Source organism: Gymnoscopelus microlampas (genome assembly GCF_963454915.1).
Source record: "Gymnoscopelus microlampas genome assembly, chromosome: 8".
NCBI lineage: Eukaryota > Metazoa > Chordata > Actinopteri > Myctophiformes > Myctophidae > Gymnoscopelus > Gymnoscopelus microlampas.
In genome coordinates this window covers 46,766,656-46,793,393 of record NC_139945.1, presented here as the reverse complement: position 1 = coordinate 46,793,393, position 26,738 = coordinate 46,766,656, and the positions used below count along the sequence as shown (strand labels likewise).

At 41.9% G+C, this 26,738-nt stretch overlaps 1 protein-coding gene across 3 annotated transcripts in view; it reads left to right on the top strand.

The window, feature by feature from the left end:
• dgkd (diacylglycerol kinase delta) overlaps positions 1-26,738 on the top strand; it is a gene marked incomplete at its 5' end in the record, with an annotated part of 48,445 nt that overhangs the window by 1,970 nt on the left and 19,737 nt on the right. For 2 of the 3 annotated variants that reach the window (XM_084065466.1, XM_084065464.1), the window contains 9 exons: positions 6,908-7,018; positions 7,525-7,605; positions 20,645-20,749; positions 21,156-21,288; positions 21,510-21,616; positions 22,149-22,274; positions 22,559-22,661; positions 23,906-24,068; positions 24,329-24,437. In XM_084065466.1, coding sequence (XP_083921592.1) covers positions 6,908-7,018; positions 7,525-7,605; positions 20,645-20,749; positions 21,156-21,288; positions 21,510-21,616; positions 22,149-22,274; positions 22,559-22,661; positions 23,906-24,068; positions 24,329-24,437 — 1,038 coding nt within the window. Of the gene's footprint in view, positions 1-6,907; positions 7,019-7,524; positions 7,606-11,768; positions 11,927-20,644; positions 20,750-21,155; positions 21,289-21,509; positions 21,617-22,148; positions 22,275-22,558; positions 22,662-23,905; positions 24,069-24,328; positions 24,438-26,738 lie in introns of those variants that run through there. The other variant, XM_084065465.1, reaches the window with a different exon arrangement.

Genomic DNA, 26,738 nt, shown 5'->3' with positions numbered 1-26,738 from the left:
TGGTCTTTGATGGCCAGATGTGAGTTATTGGAGGCTAGAAGAGCTACTGTAAACAATAATAAAGAAATCGACGGGTTGTGTAAAAAAAAAGACATATTTACCTGCCCGAATGCCCCCGCCCACTGTAGAAAAGATCGCGAAAATTGCTAAAACTATAGAAAGCAGTAAATGAAAACATTTTAACACTCATCTTTTATTTACTTAAATTACATTTATTTTTAGGACAACTTTGTTTTTTTTACAACCACGGTTTAGGTTTTAGCTTGTAATTAAAGTAAATAAAATATGAGTGTTACATTTTTTTTTTTACGACTTTCTATAGCTTTAGCAATTATCGCGATCTTTTTTACAGTGGGCGGGGGCATCTTTTATTTACTTAAATTACAAGCTAAAATATAAACCTTGGTAGTAAAAAAACAAAGTTGTCCTTTAAATAATGAATTAGTTATTACAGTGAGATTAGTCTGGGAGGCATTGCCTCGGAGTTTGGACAGCGGGGGCGCGGCCACTGCGTTGTGATTCAAATCAACAGCCAATGAAGAAAAGGGGGCGGGATCCACATGCAGTGGGTGTTGCATCTAAATAGGATCGACGGGAAGCAATTTCCCCTTGAGAAATTTCGGCCGCCATTGTTGTGTACTGCTGTTTGCCTGTCGTCTGACTTTTTACACAAGTTGCACAGCTCCAGAGCGGTAAGAGGCGTGTCCGCTCAGATTCAGAGCGTAAATTACATCCCGCCCACAAATCCCAGGGCTCTGGCCCAGAAGTTCCTCGCCGAGCCGGCGAAAACTTCTGGGAACTCAGATTACAGTGAGATAAGCCAAATGTTATTTGTACATTAGGTGCCATTTTGAAGAATTTCGTCATGCTGCATGTGCCATAGTTTTGTTATTACTGTACGTTCTAATTGTGCATCATATAGACAATGTGCCATGCATCATCGTTTAGTTGCATGTTGATTATGTTCTGTTTGTGCTCCAGACCTTGTGATCATGGTTTTGAGTCACATGAAAAGGATCCCTGGCTAATAAGCGTTATATGCCTTAATACATTATAATTGCCCTCTATAACTAGAATTTAAATTTAAATCACCTTAAATATTGTATTTATTTTAGAAATAGCTCATTTTTACTCAAGTGGGACGGGCCAATTCCCGTCGGAGGTTGATGATGTCATTTGTCCATGTGTGGTCTAGCCCTATGGAATTAATGGAATGCATGTGCAAATAAAAAACATGCATTCCATACATTACGACAAAACGAGAGTTCAAATGCACAATGAGAAAGATCCCGCACACTTTTTAGAACTTGCAAAAATCTTTATTACAAAACGACGTTTCGGTCCTTTCGGTCCAAACATTTTTGCCCTGATGCTGATGAAGGTTTAAGGACCGAAACATTGTTTTGTAATAAAGATTTTTGGAAGTTCTAGACAGGTGGCAGGTTCTTTCTCATTGTTCATTTGGAGTCACATAAAAATGAAATACAATAAAAAACGTATAAACCTTAAATCATATATCTGCAATTTTATATACATTGAACCAGATTGATGCTGCGGGGGAAAAATGTTTTAATTTCAGTTCAAAGTCGGTGTCCCGGTAGCTCACCTGGCAGAGTGCATGGCTGGCCTGGGTTCGAACTTCGAATCCGACCAGGCCCTTTGTAATTCCCTCTCCTGCATTCATTCTTTTTCTGTCACTGTCAAATAAAGCAAAAATGCATGCATAAAAAAGAAAAAAGCTGATATCCAATCTTTTTTAACCTAACTGGAAAACATTGCCATTTGTGGTCTATTATGTGGCATCATTTTATGATCTGACTGTAACAACAATGTAACAACTTCAAACACTAACATATTTTCTGGAGGTGGTCTTCCTTCCACACCTTTTGTGAAACATTATTATTATGGATGGTGTGATGCATTCTCTCTCAAAGTCTAAATTAGCAAATCAGCGACCTCTGGAGTAACGTAATTCGCCAGGTCACTAGTTTCGTTGTAACACTGGGTCTCAATCCCCGGTCTTTCCCTCTGTCCAGCGGGGAGAAGTGGCGTAGAACCTGGGTTGGGGGTCGTGTTTATACCGGTGGCTGTCAGAATAATCCGATTTTACGATTCCTGTGCTTTTTGCAGTAGATCTCATCTTGTTCTCATCACTTCACATAACGGTTCTCTCTCGTTGTTCCGTCAATCCCGAGTAGGTTAATTATTGTAGCCTACATGCCTGACAAGTATTACCATAGTGCGGTATCGTGCTGAAGTGAATTATGGTCACTAATTGTTCTGTAATTCATGCAACACGTCGCCTAGGGGAATATTGATTGTTTCAGGGTTTGTTTTTTTCGTGTGTTTTTTTTTAAACAACTGAAATCTCTTCTAATAATAGTGACGTGGATGTTAACCACTTAAACCCCATATGGGTAATCGGAGTCCCTCAGGGCTCCATACTAGTGTATTTTCTTTTCTTTTCTTTCTTCTTTTCTTTTCGCTGAAAGTAGCCGATCACAATTTTGCGTTGTTTGCTTGTCGATCTGCTGTTTTCAGCGAAAGATTTTCCTACAATACAGAGGCTGGGGTTTAAGTGGTTAAAGGCAAGGCAGGGACACAGGAAGTGATGCTGGCTGAACGCCACATGCATGTCTATATATAAAGCTGCAATTTGATCAAAGTTAGTTGCGGTGAGGTTCAAACAAGTGTGTATGGAAGAAGACCACAGCACAGCTGAAATGGGAAGTGTCTTGAGAAAATAAGTAATAGCTGAAGTAATAGTCTTTTTAAAGCGGTATAGTTTTCTTTTCTTCTGTTGACTAAATATCAGTTAAAAATCTAAAAACAAAGAGCAGACCTTTACTCTTGCAACAATTACGTATTGGCGATACTATGCGTTTATATACATGAAGGTCTTGGTTTGGGTTTTCAGTTACCTGCATATTGAAAGAGTAAAAGCTCAGATTCACTTCATTGCTGAGTAAGAGAGGTCATCCAGTGAATTTGCTTGCCTTTTGACAAGGGTCAGTAATATGTCAATATTAAACTATTGACACAGTACAGTACAGGACTCAGACTCCAATGGAATATTAACCAACATCAGTGGCTGCTCCAGCTGATTTCTATTGGGGGTGCTGTGGAGAGGTTGACTTTTAATTGCATGTACAGAACTGTGCATGTAACCAATCATTATATGGACGCAAAAAAAGGGCATATGCATGGCTTGTGTGCAGCTCCTGTAAATTCCATCTGCTGCCAGGAATGACATTTGCACACAAGTTCATGTTGAATGACTCAAGAATCGGCGACCATTCATGAATAAATCGGTATATTGCAAGGCGTCTATTATAGCTTCATCTTAGAAAAGGCTACATTTGTCAATGACTGTCAGTGTCAATAAGTAAATGTACGTTTGTATTAGCATCTGCATGCTTCAATGTCTGCAAATTTGAATGAAGCCAAAGTTAAAGAGAATTTGTTTGATTGGACCCCCATAGCCCAATGTCTTTTCAAAATCACAAGCAATCCCAAAACAATCATTGTCAACGGGTGAATGGGTGAATAGTTGTAATATTAGGCTACCTCTGACTGGATCTCCTGAGAGTAAAAAAGAGTCACGTTATGAACGCACTGTCGAACACACTCATGTCTGGTGAAAAGAACATCATGATTGATAATATGAAAGACAGATGAGGAAATGACAACCATTAGCTTAATGTAGATGCAATTAATAACAATTTAATACTTCCAGCCAGGAATTACGCACACAGTAATTTCCATGCAGGCAGTGAATTTCATGTACAGGCTGTACACACATATACAACATAAATCAGACTGTAGCTCAAAACAGCACATGTATATTAATATGCAGTCAGTGAAAGAAACCTCACCACTGTTGGTCACTAGATCCACCTCACCAGTGCATCAGACGAACGATCCTGATGAACTGTACAAATGACCTATGATTAATAATAGGATCATGTCACACAGTCCAACACTTATATTTTTTACTACACTTTTATTCAGTGAAAAAATTGAATGTGTGAAAAAGTTGAAACATTTCATGGGGGTGCTATATGGCCTTCTTAGGGGTGCCCAAGCACCCCCCTAGCGCTGTCTCTGACCACCATACATTTATTTAGACAGTAGGTCCTTTTTTCCAAACACACTACATTCACCCATACAAACAAGGAGGCAACCATGCAAGGTACTAACCTGCTCATAGGGAACAGTTGCTCAAGGATTGAACCGGGAACTTTCCGGTCCCCAAATAGCCACTCTACGTCCTGATTCACTCCCACCAGTTGATAGATTATACTAAAACATAAGCCAGTGATCAACACTTGCACCAATGATTGTGTTTGTGTTGGTTATTCTTGTTGCTGTTGTGTGTGTATCTCTTTCGGTTTCTCTCTCCTTGTCTCTTTCACCTGTCAAAGTAGATGAACGGTCGGCCGTCGGCCGCCCACCATGGAGCCTGGTTCTGCCTGATGTTTCTTCCCATTAAAGGGGAGTTTTTCCTTGACACCATCGCAAAAAAAGCTTGCCGAGTGACATTGAAATTGAACAGTGACAACTTGGAACAGTGACAACTGGACCAAGAGCTTGAGCTGGATTTGAGCTTGTTGTGACTCCAGAGTTTCATGATTATGATGGGCTTCATCCAGGCAAGAGATGACAACTATGTCCTACAAAAGATAAACGGTGCTAATTATTTCCTGTATGTTTTTTTAAAGGTCACAGGTCACAACTAGGGTTTGGAGGACTTATTAGGACAGCGTCATCACAATACTTTAACAATTGATGACGATTTGCGGCTCAACTAAAACATTTCGTATGTGTTGAAATCAACACATACGAAATTCAACAGGACTCATGGTTGTGGACAGACATGGTCGTCTCTGTGGGGATCGAACAATTAAATATATTTTTTATTGGTCATTGTAAGGGGCGGTCATGGACCTGTCTTGGCAGTTGTGATATTACATATTACTATCATAATTGGGAGTGCGGTGCTGAACTTGTGTTTGTGGCAGCTGGTTCATGTCTGTTGTGTGTCTCACAGAATATCCTGTGCAGGGTAGTGATTCAAGAAGGAGATGACGAGCGTTCTGTCTTTCAATCAGTGCAGCCCATGTCCATGATTCCATGTCCGATATGTATTTGTTTGTTTTTGTTAGTTTTTATTTTGTCACACACGCAAGCTTAGTGCCATTTCCTTGTCGCAATGTGTAGGTGCGGTGCATGAGGTCTTGTTCTCCAGCGAGCGATTGCTTCAATTGCTATATTGAATGCACCGCAGTGAAACACACACACTGTTTTAGTACTGGATGGTAGAAGGTTCTGTACTGTCATTTGCAGTACCGCAGTCATGTGATTTAGCCGATTAATTGTCGATGATTTAATGATGTTTTTGGCATTGAACATTTCTGTTTGCCTTTTAGGCTTTGTAAACAAAAATTACACAGGGCAGATATGACAAATAACTTAAATATGTAAAGAAATGACTGACATTTAATGATTTTATTCTTAAAAAATATTTGAAAATAGTGGAAATGGCCGATCTACAAGCTCACAATGCGTGAGCTTGTAGATCTGCAATTTCTGCTATTTTTGGAAGAAGTTTCAAAAATGTATTATAACTTTTCAACATTGAAACAATTATGATTATGCAAAATAATTGCGACTATCTCAAATAATTGCGATTTGCGATTATGTAATCATTGTGACAGGCCTACACTCCAGTTGCAGGAGTACACAATAAACTGGCATTCAAGACCAGCACGTATTCCCTAAGAATAGGATGCAGAAATGGGAAATTACCATTTGATTACTGGCTTTACATGCCTGTGGGGGCCCCTACTGTTTCCTATTCTACCAGGACCACTAATAGTGCTGGTTTTATATTCTACCAGGACCTCTACTACTGATGGTTTTATATTCTACCAGGAGAACGGATTGTACTGCTGGTTTTATATTCTACAAGGAGGACCGTATATTCGATTTATTCTTTCGCTATAACTTCAAAGTCACCTACGACCACTCTGAACCCAGGGGACTTGTTTAGTTAAGCATTTGACCCAATAGTCCTGGGGCCAAGCCAGATTTTGGTACCACCTAAGGTGGCCGTACATTTTTGGTATTTTCGTATTCCTACATGTCTCTAGTTTATATTTTGGTATGATACATCTTCCAATTCAGTAGCTTAATGACAGTAATCACTCTAAACCGGCTAATGTATCCGGTAGGAGACACAAAGTAGAATCTTTGTGTCTCCTACCGGAAATACACCCGGGCATCAAATTATTGCGACAAAAAAACAAATATATCCATGTATTCAAGGCTTCATGGGGTGTGCAATTGATAGAAAATAAATCATTTTTTGGGTGAACTCCTCCTTTACGTTTCCCAGGGGGACTCTCTACCCATTCAGCTATGACCGCACTAGACCGAAGGAGGGTCAACTTTTACAAGCTTATGGAAAGCAGTCTTTTTGCAAACACCAAAAATCTGAGAAGTTATCAATTGCACACCCCATGAAGCCTTGAATACATGGATATATTTGTTTTTTTGTCGCAATAATTTGATGCCCGGGTGTATTTCCGGTAGGAGACACAAAGATTCTACTTTGTGTCTCCTACCGGATACATTAGCCTGTAGGTAGTGATAACTGCCATTAAGCTACTGAATTGGAAGATGTATCATACCAAAATATAAACTAGAGACATGTAGGAATACAAAAATACAAAAACTTTACGGCCACCTCAGGTGGTACCAATTTGTGAAAATAACAGTGTTGTGTTGGACTTGGCCCCTGGACTACAAAGAGTATCCACTGTTTTGCCAATGATGGAGAGACAACCTTTTGTCTGACAACCAGATGCTGATTTCCTAACCTACCATGTGTTTCTGTGTGTTACAGACCATTCTGAAGGAGGGGAAGTTGCTGAAACAGACCAGTTCATTTCAGCGCTGGAAGAGACGTTATTTTAAACTGAGAGGGAGAACACTGTACTACGCGCAGACTGCCAAGGTACTAACCTGTCTCTGTGTGTCTGTGTCTGTGCGTGCCATACAGTATATATGTCTGCCTGTGTATGTAAGTATATAAGCTTATGGTTATTATGAATATAGGGATGTTCCACTATGTACCTGTGCAGGGCAGCATGGTGGCACAGTGGATAGTAATGTTGCCTCACAGCAAGTTGGAAACCTGGAAAGAGGCCTTTCTGTGTGACGTTTGCATGTTCTCCCCGTGTTTGCGTGGGTTTCCTCCTCCTGGTATTCCAGTTACCTCCCACAACAAAAGACATGCATGTTCACACTGCATTGTGACTGCTCACAGCTCCTAAATATTTAGGATGGGTCAAATTAAGAGGACACATGTCCTAATAAAATATACCGTACCTTATAGTATGTGTGTTTATTTATCCATGTGTATGGACTGGGTAGCAAGTCTGTCTGTCTACACAATTACCTTCAATCAATTCTAACCTGCTAATAGTTCCTTCTCTCTCGTTTTGTTTCTCTCCACTCCAGTCTATCATATTTGATGAGGTTGATCTAACTGATGCCAGTGTTGCTGAGTCCAGCACAAAGAATGTCAATAACAGCTTCACCGTGAGTACTCGCCTCTCCTTTTGTGAAATAAGTTGATTTATTTTTTAAGACATCTGTTACTGGGAGTGAAATGATTAATGGACTAATCTGAATATGTAACGTTTACTGTCGGTAGTGACGCATGTTTCATGTAAAAAGGTCTAATATGTGCCTTTACAACAATGTGAATGCTTTTCTTTGTTCCATATTGCCAGTTTGTTCCGACCTTGCATTGTGATTGGCTGAGAGGTATTCTTTTTTTCTTAGCTTTTTTTTTAACTCATCACATGCTAGACACACAAAACAAAAACAAATGAGGTCAAGGGACGGTAAATATTACAGGGGGAAAAAAATATACACTGTTACGGTACAGGAAAGAGGATTTAAACAATACCGTAATTATGAGGAATTCTAATGATAACATATATAATCTCTCTCAACCTTACACTCCCTGTCTGAATACATCCACCTTATTTACCTTACCTGCAACCTAGCAACAGCCAACAGCCGTTGTTTTCTCCACTTTCTAATTTTATATATAGCTATGGTATAGTAATATACAGTTGAAAGCAATCCTGAAGAGCACATACTGTAGTTCTGCATTATCTTTTCCAACTACAAATACAATAAATTGACCTCTTTATTGATAATAAACATACTGCATGTAAAATACAAAAGTCAGCGGCTTATTTCCATTGTGATCCTTTCATATGTATGTGCAGATTATGTTGTGTACAAAAGAAAAGAGTCTGCACACCGTCTTAATCCTCCCAGCAATTTTATGAATAGAGCGGTCAATATAACAACGTTTCGGCCGATGTGGCCTTCGTCAGGTATACTGAAAAGTGTGAGGAGACAGGTATAAAAAGAACAGAGGAGGGCAGGATACACTAATCTAACTGAGTGCAGGCACCTGGGGACAACACCCACACAATTTTTGAGTCTATGACTCACAAATTAACTCACAGATCTATGACAATTACATAGAATAGCCATTATTCTTTAGTGGCCATCAGGAAAGAGGGAAACATTTTTTGTAAATATTTGTCTATACCCTATACAAAATACCAGTCTACCACAATGTATAAACAAAGCTCCCTGAACCATAAACAGAGAGAGCACACAGTCAGATATATATGAACATTAAACATTAAAAATGCAAAAAAGCAATATTAAAAGACAGACTAGAATACATGTTACAGAAAAGGTTTGATGTCGAATTCCTCGTTTAACCCATGAGGTGCCATAGTATTATTTAGAGTGTAAATATGAAGCATTTCACGTTGTAGCAGGCAGCGTTCTAAATTGCCTCCTCTAGGAGGCTGTGACACCACGGAAAGTACTAATACTGTGGCCTGCCTGTTTAAAGTGTAGAGCCACAGGATTGCGTTCGTCCCCGCATCTAATGTTAGAGCGGTGCTCGCTGATGCGAGTACGAAGGGGTCTGTTGGTCTTTCCTACATACCCCAAGCCACAGGGACATTTAATAAGATACACCACATTTTTGGTACTACAGGTAATCACACCGCGTATCTTGACGGTTTTACCACTGTGGGGATGTGTGTAAGTTTTGCACTTAGTTGTAAAGCCACACTCGGCACAACTCCCACACCTGTAGTTCCCATCGGGAATATCATCCAAAAAGGTGCTTTGTTTTAGTTCGGGCGTATAAGATCTCACCAACTGGTCCCTCAAATTAGGAGGGTGTTTAAAAACCACAGCTGGAGCTTCTTTAAAGACAGTATTGAGTCTGTGGTCCGATTTTAATTATATGCCAATGTTTTGCAATTATTCTTTTTTAAATCAAAGCCCATGGGTGAGTATCTGAGGACACAGAAAGGAGAATTTGCCATTTTAGGTATGAGACATTCCTCTTGCGTCATGGCTTTAAACCGATCAACAGCGACATCAACCCATTCCTGTTTATACCCTCTATCTCTAAACCTGTTGGTCAGATCAGTGGCCTGTGCAATATAGCCAGCGTCAGTGCTGCAAACCCTGCGTGCCCTATGAAATTGACTAATATTCGGCTTCGAATCAAATGTGTGGTCTGAAAACTATCCCCTCGAAGTAGAGTATTCCTATCAGTGGTTTTCGATACAGGTCTGTCTGTATGGAGTTGTCATTTTTTATGACCAACACATCCAGAAAACTAATGCTTGTGTCACTGAACTCGATTGTAAATTGTAGATGTTCGTTGGCCGAATTTAAATAGGCATGAAACGATTTAAGAGTTTCTGCCGTGCCCGTCCATAAAATGAAAAGGTCATCGATATAACGCTGATAAAGTAGAATGTTGGAATAGTAAGGATTAACAGTAGAGTCTAGAACAAAATGTTGCTCAAAATAACCCATATATACATTTGCGTAGTTGGGGGCCATTGTGCTGCCCATGGCTGTCCCCTTAGCTTGTAAGAAGAAGTCATTTTTGTAAAGAAAGTAATTTGTAGTCAATGCTAATTCGGTGAGCTCAGTGACACAGGCTGTGCTAGGTTTAATAAGAGGAAAAAAGTTGACCGCCTCTACACCACCCCTATGAGGGATGTTGGTGTAAAGGCTGCTAACATCCAACGTGACCAACAGACACTCTGTAGGTCCACAGACTTTAATTTGCTAATAAAATCAATCGAATCAATCGAGGGGAGAGAAGTAACCCATGGTTTAAGGCAATAATCAATAAAGGTTAGGTTAGTGGTTAGAGAATCAATACTACTCACTATTGGTCTGCCCACTAGTGGAATTGTCTGGGATTTATGTACCTTAGGCAAGGTATAGAAAACAGGAATGACAGGAAAATCATTTTTCATAAATGCATATTCACTTTGACTAATTTCACCATTTTCAAACCACATTTGTAATTGCTCATGTACAGTTGCCTTGAAGTGATTGGTGGGATCAGATGGGAGCTTTCTGTAAAAAGTGTCATCATTTAATTGTCTCTTGATTTCTAAGTCGTAATCGGAGACATTTTGAATGACAATGGCCCCGCCATTGTCATTCAAATGAATATATGTTCATATATAACATTAATATATGAACATTAATGTTTAATGTTCATATATATATCTGACTGTGTGGTCTCTCTGTTTATGGTTCAGGGAGCTTTGTTTATTGTATAGGGTATTGACAAATATTTACTAAAAATGTTTCCCTCTTTCCTGATGGCCACTAAAGAATAATGGCTATTCTATGTAATTGTCATAGGTCTGTGTGTTAATTTGTGAGTCATAGACTCTCAAATTGGGGTGTTGTCCCCGGGTGCCTGCGCTCAGTGATTAGTGTATCCTGCCCTCCTTTTCTTTTTATACCTGTCTCCTCACACTTTTCAGTATACCTGACGAAGGCCACATCGGCCGAAACGTTGTTATATTGACCGCTCTATTCATCAAATTGCCGGGAGCATTAAGACGGTGTGTGGACTCTTTTCTTTCGTTCATGTTTATTCAGTTGGATCCAGCACCCGTTGCAATTCTTGGATGTGCGTGCACCACCTAACCGCTTCAGATTATGTTGTGTTGCATGATATGGTGTGTATGTGTGTATTTGCACTTAAGTCCACGCATCCAATGGTGCAGAAAGTGTCCTTGTGGGCAACGTGCGGTTGTGCCTTCCACACTAGGGTGTAGGGGTTAGATACCTGAGGAATACAGGGGTGTGTGTGTGTTTGGTAGTGGTGTGCTGCTTACATATTATTGCCCCATTATCAAATGAAAGGTTGTGTAGTCTCAGCCTTCGTATTTTCTGTCTCTCAGCTTCCTTTTCTGTCTGTCTCAGACTCGGAGGTAATGAACAGCCCTCTACCTATTTTTAAATGGTAGTAGATAGTGTAACTGTCCTTTTTAAATAGAACCATATATGGTAATGGGCTGTCTTGGCTTTGAGGTTTAATTATAGACTCTGTGTGTGTGTGTGTGTGTGTGTGTGTGTGTGTGTGTGTGTGTGTGTGTGTGTGTGTGTGTGTGTGTGTGTGTGTGTGTGTGTGTGTGTGTGTGTGTGGAAAGTTGAGAGGTTTGCCTCACGGCTATCTGTTTGTCATGCTATCAAAACAGTTCAACACACGTTTTGATGTAAAGAAGTTCTTTGGGTTCTGTCAGACACATCCCCTGGTGGGGTCGGCCTGACAACAGACAGGAAGTAGGTTTGAGTCATAAGGGAGGATGTGGGCGGGGCCAAACATATGGCCGGCAAATGGCAGAACTACAGACAGACAGAAAGGGAGATTAGGACAAAACTGTAGCAGTGTTCTGTAAATGAGGGAGAGACGAGAGAGAAAGGGGGAGAGAAACAGTAGAGAGACCATACAGAAAAGAGAGAAGAGGAAATCAACCACTCAGCACCAAGAGTAAGACTCTGACTTACTGACTTTTTAATTAACTGACTGACTGTTAAATTAACTGATTGACTAGCTGACTGACTGTTTCATTTATTGACTAACTGATTAAATGACTGACTGAATGATAAATCAAAGAATGGACTGTAAACTGACTGAAAGTGTAATTTACAGATTGACGGTTGCACTTTAATTGACTGACCGACTGACCTTAATGATAGACAATTTAAATGACTGTTTAACTAACTGACTGACTGTTTCAATGACTGACACTGTTTCATTAAATTACTGACTGCTTATGACGGTCAGTAATGACTAACTTAATTTTATAACATTTCTGACTGACCGTTTAACTCTTGACTCACTATATAACTGACTGTTTAATTCAGTGTTTCCCAAACACTGGGTCGGGACACATTTTTGGATCGCATACTCATTTTAATGGGAATTTATTATTTATTTCAAAGATTTTCAGAACTTAAAAATACATTTTATAAGCTCACAACGCTTCACATCGCGAACCGTTGTGAGCTTGTAGATCGGCTATTTTCACTATTTTGGGACCTAGGGAGGCATCAAATTTCTCTTTTGGGAGCGAAAAAGTTTGGGTTTAATTGACTGGCTGATTGACTGATCATCAAAGAGAAGGAGAGAGGGAAACTATTTAGGAGAAAAATGTGTGGAATAAAACGAGGGCAGGAAAATGTCACCCATGGAGAGAGTGATTGTGCGTGTATGTGTGCACATGCGCGTGTGTGTGGTTTGGCAGTCCAACTGCTGACTGGTGTGTCGTCATTCTGATGCTGTTTATGCTTGGCTCTGGTCACTAGTGACGTGTGTGCATGCATAAAGGTCAGCTGTGTTTGCCACAAGTTGAAATATTGTTCACTTCATCAAGAGGGTTTATATTTCCCATCAATAGTTTTTCAACCATACTGATAGAGGATCTACTTCTGAACCATACTTTTGGCAGAACAGTAGACAGTGTTGTTTGGCTCTGGACAGACAGTTAATGATATTTGTCTCTGTGGGAGAGATAGTGACTTTGTTGGACAGTCTTTTCAACTATGAAGGGGTGCCGTGCCATTTAAGATGTTTCACAGGCTCTGTGTTTGTTTCCATGCGCTTTGGTTTCAGATAAGGTCTTCAGAACCTAATTTGGGCCCTCCCTGATCAGCACTCAGAGGTAGTGCTAACCCTGAGTTCAGAACTCAGAACGTATCATTTCAAAAGTTTTCACAAATAACAAGAATAACTGATGTACAAGCTCACAACGTGTCACGATGTGACCGGTTGTGAGCTTGTAGATGGGCTATTTCTTTTTTTTTTCCCATCACACCTCCCGCTTCTGGGATGGTTCTGGTTTGAATAGAAACGTAAACAAAAAAACTCATCACTGAACTTCACAGGTTCTGGAAAGTTTCAGGTTATGGACGGTCTTGGGTTATCCTTCGTAGTGGAAAAGAGACATTAGTTGGCTCTGTAGGACAGTTAGTTTCCTATAGGACATAACGGCTTAGTGTTGTTTGTCTCTGTAGGACAGACAGTTGTCTGGATGGACACAGTGTTTTTTGTCACTGTAAGAGAGACGGATGGACAGACATCCTGTTTTGTTGGTTTGTCCCTGACCACTGGTCATTAACCTTGAAGCCAAAATACACACACACACACACACACACACACACACACACACACACACACACACACACACACACACACACACACACACACACACACACACACACACACACACACACACACACACACACACACACACACACACACACACACACTCAAAGACAATTTTTACAGTTAAAGTAGATCTACAAGTACTTTGTATTACTCTTCATCACATACCCAGTGATAAAATGGCAGCGGGTGATGGCTTTTGTGCTGATTTGATCAGCTGCCGGTCGCTTTGTTTTGGTTCCAGATAAACTCCCTCAGCCGTGAATTTGACCAAACTATCCATAGTGGAAAACGGTGACCTTCAACGATACACAGAATGGCTGTGTACCGACAAAGGTACAAAACGGATCTTCCATGTTCTGAACCAGTTCTCTCCCCACACTGGGGAATCACAGCGGGACCATAGCATAGACTATACCAGTGGTTCTCAAAATGACAAGGTCCCCCAGTGTGGTATGCATTAGGCCACGGACCTCCATAACTCTGAGAGCGTACAAATGGACCCATAATAACGGACCAAATGGACCCTGTCCATTTGTTCACTCTCAGAGTTGCATACCTGTAAGGGTCCATTTGATTCCTAACTATCAGTCATTTAGTTGGGGACCCCGTTGAACCCCCTGAAGGACCCCTGGGGGTCCCCGTACCCCACTTTGAGAACCACTGCACTACTACAGTATACCATGAGTTCCTCATTAACAGTAATGTTAAGCTATTAACTTGAAGTGTTGTTGCTTGTTTCTCACATTGTTTATGTGAATACAAATGGCTGTGTGTGTGTGTGTGGTATGAACTAGTTGTCTTGCATTGGCATTCGTTGTTGCCCGAGCTTGTCCCACTGAGGGGAGATGTAAGTAGCCCGCCCCAGGTTGGATATGAAGATATAAATGCCTGGGCGATAGTCTACCTAAACTGTATGCATTGACTACGACTATTGACTATGTTTTAAGCAGGAGAGACAGACTAGAGATGTTTTTAGAGATGTGAATTACTTGAACTCATCTAAACGGTTAAATACACAACCATATGTTCACAGGTCAACATAAGACACAATGTACACATGGAAACGGTGCAAGCAAGCAGTGTTTACTAGCTGAAAGATCAAACTGAGCAGGTTAGCCAGGCACAGTATAGCAACAGGTATGTTTTCAGTTTACTTTTAAAGGCACATACTACACAGTACATTGCATTACAGGGCATGTGAGCTGCCCTCACTGTGCAAGCGAAAGACACAGTTTGGGCCTCTGTTGCCAAGTAACTGTCTTAGAAGCAAAAGGTGTGGATTATTAGCCGTGATGTCACTGTCTGCTCTTTCTCACTGCTCTTAGAATGCTGTTGAATGCCATGTCTTGTATAACATCACACCCCCCACACACACATTGAATTATTCATATATATATGAATAATTTGATTACACACACATCTACCAGATGAGTCTTCTGTCCGTTAACTCATAACCATAACCCCCTGCCCCCCTGCCAAGCACACACACCCCAAGCAGTGTCATATGATTACAGAAATGCATGCAGCACAGACACACATAAATATTTAACATGGTAGCCTTTAAAGGTTCTATGACATTCATTCTCACTTTTTTTTTTTAATTTTTTTGTTTTTTGGGGGGTTTGACCTCAATTACACCCAAAAATCTGAACTTTGAACATTCAGTGGATTTTCTGTGGTCTGGGGTTTTCTGAATAATTAGGCTGAAAAGTAATCTGAAGTCACAGGCCATTAATCCTGCCCACTCTCCTCCTCGGGGGGGGGGGGGGGGGGCGGAGCAGAGGCGATGATTGACAGGCAAAACCCCTCAACAGCGACACCCGCAGGCAAAGATTTATTTTTTCATTGCAGTTGAAAAGGCTTTAGAAATGTGAGAGAAAAACACTTGCCATGGATCACTGGAGTGGAATTTTTTGTTACAACTTTTTATACACGTTTGAAGGACCATGACAAAGACTTTTAATATGTGGTAAAACTGAACGTCATGAAACCTTTAAGTGTTTGTTTAGAGTGTAGATGCGTCATCATATGACAATTTTGTATATTTGACTCCGGATTCAAAGATTTGTGTACGCACGCAAGTATTTATTAATTCCTCTGTATTCAAATTTGTTAACAGGGTTTTAAGATGAATTGTTAACTTTTATAAACTTAAACTACAGCTAAATTAGATGAATGGATGTGGTGTGGTGTGTGTGTGTGTATGTGTGGCAGCGTGCATGCGTGTGTGTGAGTGCATGCGTGAGTGTGTCTATTTATATCATCATGGGAACAGGGGTCTCTTTGTAAAACAGCTGGAGAGGAAATGGGAGCTCTACGGCTGTTTGACTGGAAACAAACCACACACACACACACACACACACACACACACACACACACACACACACACACACACACACACACACACACACACACACACACACACACACACACACACACACACACACACACACACACACACACACACACACACACACACACACACACACACACACACACACACACACACACACACACACACACACAGAGAGAGCGAAACGCTTCACCTCAATGTTAAAGCTGTCTCGATCCATCCAACATGTTTCTGAATGTATTTTGTACAGTTTATGTTTTATACAAGGATGACTATTAAAGCCGTATTGTGCGATATACTGTACACCCCTACAGATAAACAAGGAGAACTGTTTACTCTTGTTGCCTAGTTGGATGGTTTACTGATTGATAAACACTATGCAGGAGCCTCAAAAGTAAGCACGACACAGAGTCAAAAAACAGCGTGCCTTCCTTGTATGGATAGTACGTTTACTAGGCGTGAACAAAGCTTCTATGTTGTGCTAACGTGCTAACGTGAGCTTATTGGCTTGAGGTGAGCTGTGTTTGGGGTAGCAGTGTCAAATTAACTGTTTAGTTGCTGTGGTTGGTAGATGTGTGGGGCTGTGGACATATACAGATGGCGGGCTTGGTCTACTTATGTGGGGAGTGGGGACATGCATAAATACGTACATGCATAGAGACAACCCTGTTCTATACGGCGTGTGTGCGTGTGCACTAGGCTACAGATGTAAACTTTAAGTTTTCATCCTTGGTAGCCTAGAGCATGTGCACAAGTTGGTTGTGAGAGGCTTACAAATGGCCGGCCTCTCCAAAAGGCAAGCAGTTAGCTGATACTAAGCAGTACCGTGCTATTATTATATAGGAAGCCGCTCAATTTGGAGGAGGCGTTGTTTCCTTTATCCATGTTCTATTTCCGCTGTGTCTGACCAGTATGTAAACTATATTGTATTTAACAACGTTCTGCCATATAGGCACTTTGTAACTAGCCGTTTTCCTATTGTTTGACTGCACTGGCAGTGTTTATGTCCTTTGTGCAAGGCATTCTTGTACTTCTGTTTATGTAGACATAGATAAATATTTCGTGTGTGTGTGTGTGTGTGTGTGTGTGTGTGTGTGTGTGTGTGTGTGTGTGTGTGTGTGTGTGTGTGTGTGTGTGTGTGTGTGTGTGTGTGTGTGTGTGTGTGTGTGTGTGTGTGTGTGTGTGTGTGTGTGTGTGTGTGTGTGTGTGTGTGTGTGTGTGTGTGTGTGTGTGTGTGTGTGTGTGTGTGTCAGTATATTAGACCAGTGTTTATCAACCTTTTTTGTGCCAAGGCACACCTGGCTTATTCCTCCCCTACCTGCTGCTACCTTGCCGTGGTGGGGAGGCTTGTGTGCCTCAGTGACCCTGAGGGCTATACCGGCAGGGGATAGTCCCCTGGCAGGTTCAACCAAGCCGGGCAGGTCTCAGGATAGAGGACAGACGAAGAGCAGCACCTGGCCCTCCAGGTTGGGGGTTGGGCGATGGGCTAACTACCCGTCCCCGGAAAAACAAACTTGTTACAGAAACCGAAACTATGGAAACTTCACCTCCGACTGACCGAAGCCTAACTGACGACCCACAAGTGGGATGTATGAACCGCCTGAGGCAAACTCACCAGAGACCCCAGGTGGAGAATTGTCTGCTGAAGCTGAAGTTAAGAACGAGAATTGGATGCTGGAATGTCAGAACACTACACCAAACTGGAAAATTGGCTCAACTGACCAAAGAAATGCAACGTTACAACTTAAGCATTGTTGGGGTTTGTGAGAGCCGATGGAATACCTTTGGAGAAGTAACAACTGCCACTGGAGAAACCTTTCTCTACTCAGGCAACCCCAAAGAAGAAGACCCCCACACACACGGAGTAGGACTACTCCTTTCAAAAGGTGCAGTTAAAAGCCTCATTGAATGGGAACCAATCTCAGAACGGATCATCACAGCCAGGTTCACATCAAAAGGACGGAATATCACATTCATCCAGTGCTACGCTCCCACCAACACTGCTGTCTATGAGGATAAGGATACTTTTTACCAACAACTCCAGGCTGTTTTCCAGAAGGCTCCCAAAAGAGACATTAAGATAGTAATGGGAGATCTGAATGCCAAAATTGGGAAGGATAACAGGGACTGGAGAGGAACAATGGGGGAAGAAGGACTGGGGCAGATGAACGAGAATGGGCTTCTCTTCGCCAGCTTCTGTGCCCTCAACGAGCTTGTGATTGGAGGCAGTCTCTTCCCACACAAACAAACCCATAAAGCTACATGGATATCCCCTGACCATCACACTGAAAATCAGATTGACCACTTTGCAATAGACAGGAAATGGAGGAGAGTTCTCATGGATGTAAGAGTAAAGAGGGGTGCTGATATTGACTCCGACCACCATCTTCTTGTGGGAGAACTCAAAATGAAACTGGCAGTGAAGAAGAAAGAAGGAAACAGGGTCCTGAGAAGGTTTGAGACAAGGAAACTGAAGGATAATAAAACATGTCAAGAATGGGGAATCCACCTTCGCAACCGGTTCCAAGCCCTAGCAGAAGGAGAAAACATAAACAACAAATGGGAAAGATGCAAGATGGCTATCATTGACACTTGTAAATCCGTCCTGGGCTACAGAGACCCCAGAAGGAAAGACTGGATCACAGATGCAACTTGGAAGGAGATCGAAGCTAGACGTGACATCAAAGCCAAACTCAATCGAGAGACAGACAACAACACCAAGAAACACCTCCGACAAGACTACCAAGAAAAGAACATGATGGTCCGTAAAAGCTGCAAGAGGGACAAGAAAGCACAAATGGAAGAGCTGGCCAATGAAGCTGAGGTAGCAGCTAGAGACAGGAACGCTAAAGAACTGTACAGAATAACCCGTCAGCTGTCTGGGAAAAAACGGACCACGAGCCGGCCTATCAGGGACAAGCAGGGAAACCTTCTCACCAAAGAGTCCCAGCAACTCGAGCGCTGGAAGGAACACTTTGAAGAGGTCCTTAATAGACTCCCCCCAGACACCCCACCAGTCATTGAGGAAGCAGGACAAGACCTAAACATTAACTGTGGTAGGATAACTAAGGAGGAAATAAGGAAAGCCAGCAAAAAAATGAAGCTGGGCAGGGCACCAGGGAAGGATAACATCCCACCAGATGTACTGAAAGCAGACACCAACGCTACCACAGAGATCCTCCATGGGCTTCTCAATGACATCTGGGAAAAAGAGGAGATTCCCAATGACTGGAAAGAGGGGTTAATCGTCACAGTTCCAAAGAAAGGGAATCTCAGTGAATGCAAAAACTGGAGGGGCATCACGCTCCTCTCAGTCCCCAGCAAAATCCTCTGCCGTATCCTCCTAGACAGAATACAAGATCCACTGGACAAGATTTTCAGGAGAGAACAAGCAGGTTTTCGTAAAAATAACTCCTGTACAGACCATATCGCATCACTCAGAATAATTGTCGAACAGTGCATTGAATGGCAGTCTTCGTTATTCATTAACTTTGTCGACTTCGAAAAGGCTTTCGACAGTCTGGACAGAAACACCCTGTGGAAGCTGCTTCGACACTATGGTATACCAATAAAACTGGTCAACATCATCAAATGCATGTATGATGGATTCACAGGTCAAGTCATCTCAAATGGTAAGCTCTCTGACACCCTCCTCATAAAAACAGGAGTACGCCAAGGTTGCCTACTGTCACCCCTCCTCTTCCTAATCGCCATCGACTGGATCATGAAAATGTCAGTGGATGGTCAAAGGACAGGACTACAGTGGAACCCGTTTGAACATCTGGAAGACCTCGATTTTGCAGATGACTTGGCTCTGATCTCAGGAACACATGCACACATCCAACGCAAGACCACCAGATTACATGAACACAGCAAACAGTTAGGACTCAGGATTAATGTTGGGAAGACCAAGGTCATGAGGCTCAATACCAAATCCCTTCAACCGATCACTCTCGAGGAGAAACCCCTGGAAGATGTGGTCGAGTTTGTCTACCTGGGAAGCAACATCAGCACAGATGGAGGAGCTGATAAAGATGTCGAGCTGCGCATCAACAAAGCAAGACACGCTTTCAGAACACTCCGACCTGTATGGCTCTCTTCCCAGCTCTCCAGAAACACAAAAATCAGAATCTTCAATTCAAATGTAAAGTCTGTCCTTCTCTATGGCTGTGAAACCTGGAAAACCACCAAATCAATCACTGATAAACTGCAAGTGTTTATTAACAACTGTCTCAGATACATACTGAGGATTTGGTGGCCCAACAAGATCTCAAATGTAGAACTGTGGAGATGCATGAAACAGGAGCAAATCAACACACAAATCAAATTTAGAAAGTGGGGATGGATCGGCCATACACTTAGAAAGGATCCGAATAATATAGCAAGACAAGCTCTGGACTACAATCCTCAAGGCAAGAGGAAGCCAGGGAGACCAAAATCCAACTGGAGGCGGTCCACACTTGGTGAACTGACCAAGACGGGGACTTCCTGGCAAGAAGTAAAGAACATTGCGCAGAGGAGAGTGAGGTGGAGATCCATGGTGGACGCCCTATGCTCCCAAGGGGGCCAAGAGGATTAAGTCAAGTAAGACACCTGGCTTAGCCAAAAGATCCCATGGCACACCTAGATATACGATATATATATTTCATATACTCAGAGATTATACATCGTCTGTCTGCCCTCAGATCATCACTCCATGCAGACGTTTGATCCTGTGTGCAGATAACAGGAAGGACATGGAGGAATGGATGGCAGCGCTACGCAGTGTCCAGAATAGACAACACTTTGAGGTCTGTCTGTGTCTACATGTCTGTCTGTATAGCAGTCTATACCTCTCTATCAATCAGTCAGTCAGTAAGGAGGCACATACTGTATTTAGGTACTTAGTCACAGTGTTGTTAGTCACAGTTAGTAACAGTTAGTTAGTCAGTCACATAGTTGGTTTGGTAGGTACTCAGTTACTTAGTAGGTGTGTCACCTAGTGACATAGTAGGTTAGTAAGTTACATAGTCAGTTAGTGACAGTGAGTCGCATAATCAGTTAGTTAGTCACATAATTAGTAAGTCACATAGTTGCAGAGATATTCATTCAGTTCCAATCCACTTTGATTAAAGAGCACATTTACCGTAAAACAACAGCGTTGAACCAACGTGCTGCCCACTTTGGTTCAACACTAGCTGTCTTTCTGTCTTCCAGTCTACCCAGTACAGTATGGACCATTTCAGTGGGATGCATAACTGGTATGCATGTTCTCATGCCAGACCAACATACTGTAACGTTTGTAGAGAGGCTCTGTCTGGAGTCACATCACACGGATTGTCCTGTGAAGGTACACACGCATGCACGCACACACACACACACACACACACACACACACACACACACACACACACACACACACACACACACACACACACACACACACACACACACACACACACACACACACACACACACACACACACAAGATGCTACCACCTAAATACTGTTATTTATTTCATAATATAGATTTCACAGGTGTGTGTGTGTGTGTGTGTGATTGATTTCTAGTGTGCAAGTTCAAGGCTCATAAGCGCTGTGCTGTTCGTGCGACCAACAACTGTAAATGGACCACACTGGCTTCCATAGGCAAAGACATTATTGAAGATGAGGATGGGGTGAGTGAATGAACACACACACACACACACACACACACACACACACACACACACACACACACACACACACACACACACACACACACACACACACACACACACACACACACACACACACACACACACAATGGAGTGCCAAGAAAAAAATATATATAGTGCCTCAAAGTAACTAGGATACAAGGTAAACATCAAACCTAGTATCTGTCTAAACAACATCTAAATAACGTCCTTAGCATTTGTAGTCGGAGCAGAGTTTGTCTATAAACTTGCCAGCTTACATCTGCATAGTATAACATTGCTGTCGGGCAGAAACCTTGTACCTCCACATTTAAACTTTTCATGTTTTTTCGTCAACAAATGCCCTTCTTTGTCATACAAGTATGTCATGCAAAAGTTGCCAAAATATCAGATCAGCAAGATCACGATCGCGATGCGTTGTGATTAGTAATATCTCTAAAATTATTATTGAATCAACCATTGACAAGCAGAGACACACGTGATAGGAAATGAATTGTAACCCTCTCCTCTCCAGATCTCCATGCCTCACCAGTGGTTGGAAGGGAACCTGCCTGTCAGTGCAAAATGCACCATCTGTGATAAAACATGTGGCAGTGTCCTCAGACTGCAGGACTTGAGATGTCTGTGGTGCAAAGCTATGGTGAGGATGGAGAGATTAATAGAGAGATGGAAAGAGAGATGAATGGGTGGATGAATGGATGTAGATAGATAAAAGATAGATATTGATTGATTTGATGGATAGATTGATTGATTGATTGATGGATAGATGGATATTGATGATTAAGTAGACACAGGATTGATAGATATTGTTGGCTTGGTGGACTGATAGATTAGACATAGATATGAATGATTTAGATGGGGAAATGAAGAGATGAGTCAGGAGTGTTTTGTTTTAAATTCCACTGTGTCCCTTCTGTCCTGCAGGTACACAGTGGCTGTAAGGAGCAGCTGTCGTCCAAGTGTCCTCTGGGACAGTGTAAAGTCTCGGTCATCCCCCCAACTGCACTCAACAGTATTGACTCTGACGGTCAGCTCTGTGTGATATAAATGTCTACACTTTAAGTTTCAGTTCAATACACAACTTGTATAAGTCTACACAGAGTGTAGCTCGGTGTCCTATAACAGTGGTTCTCAACCTTTTCAGGCCGTGACCCCCCCAAAATAATCATATTTGAACTGGGGGACCCCCCACCCTGATAAGCACTTGGAATGTAGGAGTTGAGCCATTACATTTAGTTTGACTCTGTTCCACATATAAATATTGCAGATTATATATATTATTATAGCAGATCTACAAGCTCAGGCCTCGCAACGCGTACACTTGTAGATCTGCTATTTTCAAAATGTTTGCCTCTTGCTTAGGTAATATTTGACAATTTGGCCAGTTTTTGACAATTAAAGTCACTTTAGAAATGTGCAGATACCCTGTATACACTTATACTGTATGTTGGTTTGTTTACTGTTGAGTGAGAAAACAATGTTGTACATTAAGCAAATCATCTGGGGGTCCCGACCTACAGGTTGAGAACCACTGTTCTATATGTCTACAGCTTTTATACAGCTCTGTGTTAAAAAAAAAAGTCTACGTTTAATATACAGTTCTAATTATATACAGTACCTCATCAAGAAACGTTTAGCTAAGTAACATATTTAATCTTTAAAAGTAAATAAGGTTAGGTCTGACTGTCCATCCGTCCAACACTTTAGTCCCAAACAACACATCTAGAAAACAACTGGCCGGCTTGCCATTGAATGAAATTGCTGTGTGCACCTTCATTCTTGTCGGAGGATGGCTCCCCAGTGACCCCATAACCTTTCCTTTTGTGCCATCCTTAGGCTAAAATGTCCACTTGTAGCTTTTTCATAATTTTACTTCATTTCATTTAACTTGAGGGATTTTGCTGTTACAATATGTCTTAATGCTGGCGCTACTACTCATTTCTAGCCTCACTAGTAAGAGTGTTGGGCTCCAGGCATAATAATTTCAGTCAGATCCAACCACTTTGGCCCTGTTGGGTGTAAGGAGCAGCATAGCCTCTTGGGGCTGCTAGTGAGGCCTATGATTATTTTAGTCTTGTTATCATAGAAACTAGATTGATACAGTTTTCTGTATATCAACACCCATTGAAATGCTCTTGGCTCTTGTCCAATCAAATTACTGACTAATCAAAGGCTTATAATTTAGTTTCTATAACCTAAGGTTCCTCCATCCTGTATGGGTTTTCTGTCACGTGTTGAACTGTATTTGCTTATTTAATTTGTATTGGGCAGGTTTCTGGAAGGCATCCTGTCCTCCATCGTGTACCAGTCCTCTGCTAGTGTTTGTCAACTCTAAGAGTGGAGACAACCAGGGAGTGAAGTTCCTCAGACGTTTCAAACAGCTGCTGAACCCTGCTCAGGTGTTCGACCTGATGAACGGAGGACCACACCTAGGGTGTGTGTGTGTGTGTGTGTGTGTGTGTGTGTGTGTGTGTGTGTGTGTGTGTGTGTGTGTGTGTGTGTGTGTGTGTGTGTGTGTGTGTGTGTGTGTGTGTGTGTGTGTGTGTGTGTGTGTGTGTGTGTGTGTGTGTGTGTGTGTGTGTGTGTGTGTGTGCGCCACAAATTATAAATGTGTTAATAGATGGACAATAATGGTGTCAACTTAACAGAATATATTTCTTTCTCTTTCTTTCTCTGTTCTCTCTCTCTCCCTAGTCTGCGTTTGTTTCAGAAGTTTGATACATTTCGTATCTTGGTGTGTGGTGGTGATGGCAGTGTTGGTTGGGTGCTCTCTGAGATAGACACACTAACACTGCACAAACAGGTACACGCACGCGCACGCACGCACACACACAGAGGTACACAGGAAGTACAACCAGAACATTTAAAAAAATTAACTGCCAGTAACCTGACACCCAGCACTCCACTGCATCCTATTACACAGGAATGGAACTACAGTTCATTATTACAGCTATAGTGGCCTGTACAAACACATCTTTCTCAATCCTGTTGTTATATTGGCACAGTCTACAGTGTAAAGTCAACTTGACTGCCACCGTCTAATACAGTTCAGTGGAATGTCAACTTGATTGGCACTGTCTAATACACTACAGTGTAAGGTCTACTTGATTTTTTGAACACTTTTTTTGTAATTCATTTTTAATAAATGAATGACGTCACATCATGATATTGTAGATCAGCTATTTCTGAAAATGTTTGAAAAGTTATGTAAAATGTTTTGAATTTCACTCAACTGTTTTATACAGAGGAATGGAAACCCTTCTAACAATTAGTCCATGGGCCAGACGAGAAGTCAGGGACACGTAAGGTGGCAAAATCTCTTTGGCACCATTTTGTTTGTAGGGTCCATATAAGTACTTTGAAACATGATAACCTTTTCAAATGAGTAGCTTTAATACTTTTTTAGGACATTCATGTTTTTGCCATTATCTCCCCACATTATCTGCACAGTAGTTCTGTACCGGGCCTATAGAACCGTTCGCAATTTGGTGTTAGGAGAATTTCTCACTTGAACTGAGTCAATGGGTACCTAGACATGAAAAATCACAGAGGTGCTCATCCGCCATAGTGCCACGAATGGCGTAATGGCCAAATAAAAAATGGCCGCCATCGGCTATGATGAAAATCCAAGACCTTGGCCATAGCTTGGCCATTGTTAGGACTAAAAACGGGTGTAATAAGACTAATTAAACTAATTCTGGCATTTATAATTCCTTTCTGATATTGTTTTGACCATTAAGGAGCATCTTGTCATTGAAATATGTAAGTCAATGCAATTTTTCAATAACTCAATTACTCAATAATGTTGTTCTTTCATTGTATTTTTTTATTTTAATTGGGTGTTGAAATGAGCAAATACGAGTGATTTAGACCTACAAAATGATATACAAATAAAATCGTAACTCAAAATCAAATAACAATTCCTCTCAAAGTGCACCATATATGTGCCTGCTGGTTAGTGTGATGGACTTTTACAGGATGAATTTTAAATTTTTCCATGGCAGAATATGATGCATGGAACTCCAGCAGCACGGCACCCACATCGGCGAGTGTCACACTTGCCTGAATACTTGCATACTGTGAGCAGACTAGGTGGTAAGGCCTTCAGACACTTAGATGGCAGGAGTGTACCAAAGTGCTCCTCCCATCCATGTTCCATTGGTGCTAGTCGTGCCTGAGGTTCCTTGGCTGTCGCAACAGGTCGCAAGCCTTATGCACCAGAAAGGCACCTTGGATGTGGCCTCTTATCACTCTACTTGTGGGAGGGAGAGCATCCATTCCAGCACTGGCACTGGTATAGTTGTCTACCCTGAGGTCATCAAATGTCTTGCTGTTGTACTTGAACTGGCCCCTGCCCAGACACACACCAAGTACTTCTCTGTCAACGCTGTGTCTTGTTCAGTCAAGGTGTCTGCCTCTCCAAAGATTGTCAGATATTGCACTGGGTCAGAAGCCATAGCTGCATGTTTGGTCCCCACCTTACTCATGCAGTCATCTCCAGTCAGGATATGTGCCTTGATCACTGTCTTGGCTAGTGGTGCTCCAAGATGAGAGACTGCTTGATGCAGTGGGAGGATGTGCCACTTCTCACCAGTGCCATACTGCTGCCAGATCTCCTTCATCCTCAGTGCTTGGAAGTAAGTATATGGGGTGTAGTATAGCAGTAATATGAAGGTGTGTGTGTCATTGGAGACAATTACAACTCTTGCACTGTTTCACATGAACAGCCCACTCCACATGCACCACCATGGGGCGGCAGTGGCTCAGGGGTAAAATGGCTGGGTAGAGTGAACTGGAAACCGCAAGGTTCCTAGTTCGATCCTGGGCTCCCCCAGAGTTAGTGTCGAAGTGTCCTTGAGCAAGACATTGAACCCCTAATTGCTCTGAGCAGGTTGGTGCCTTGCATGGTTTCCTCCGCCATCGGTGTGTGAATGTGTGTGTGTGAATGGGTGAATGTAATGTACAATCTATGTAAAGCGCTTTGGATAAAAACGCTATATAAATGCACCATTTAGCATTTACCACCAGCCTGTCAGCCTCAGCACCAATGGCTGTCCTGGAACTTATGGCCTGCAAGTGTGTACGGACCTGCAAGCTTCCAGAC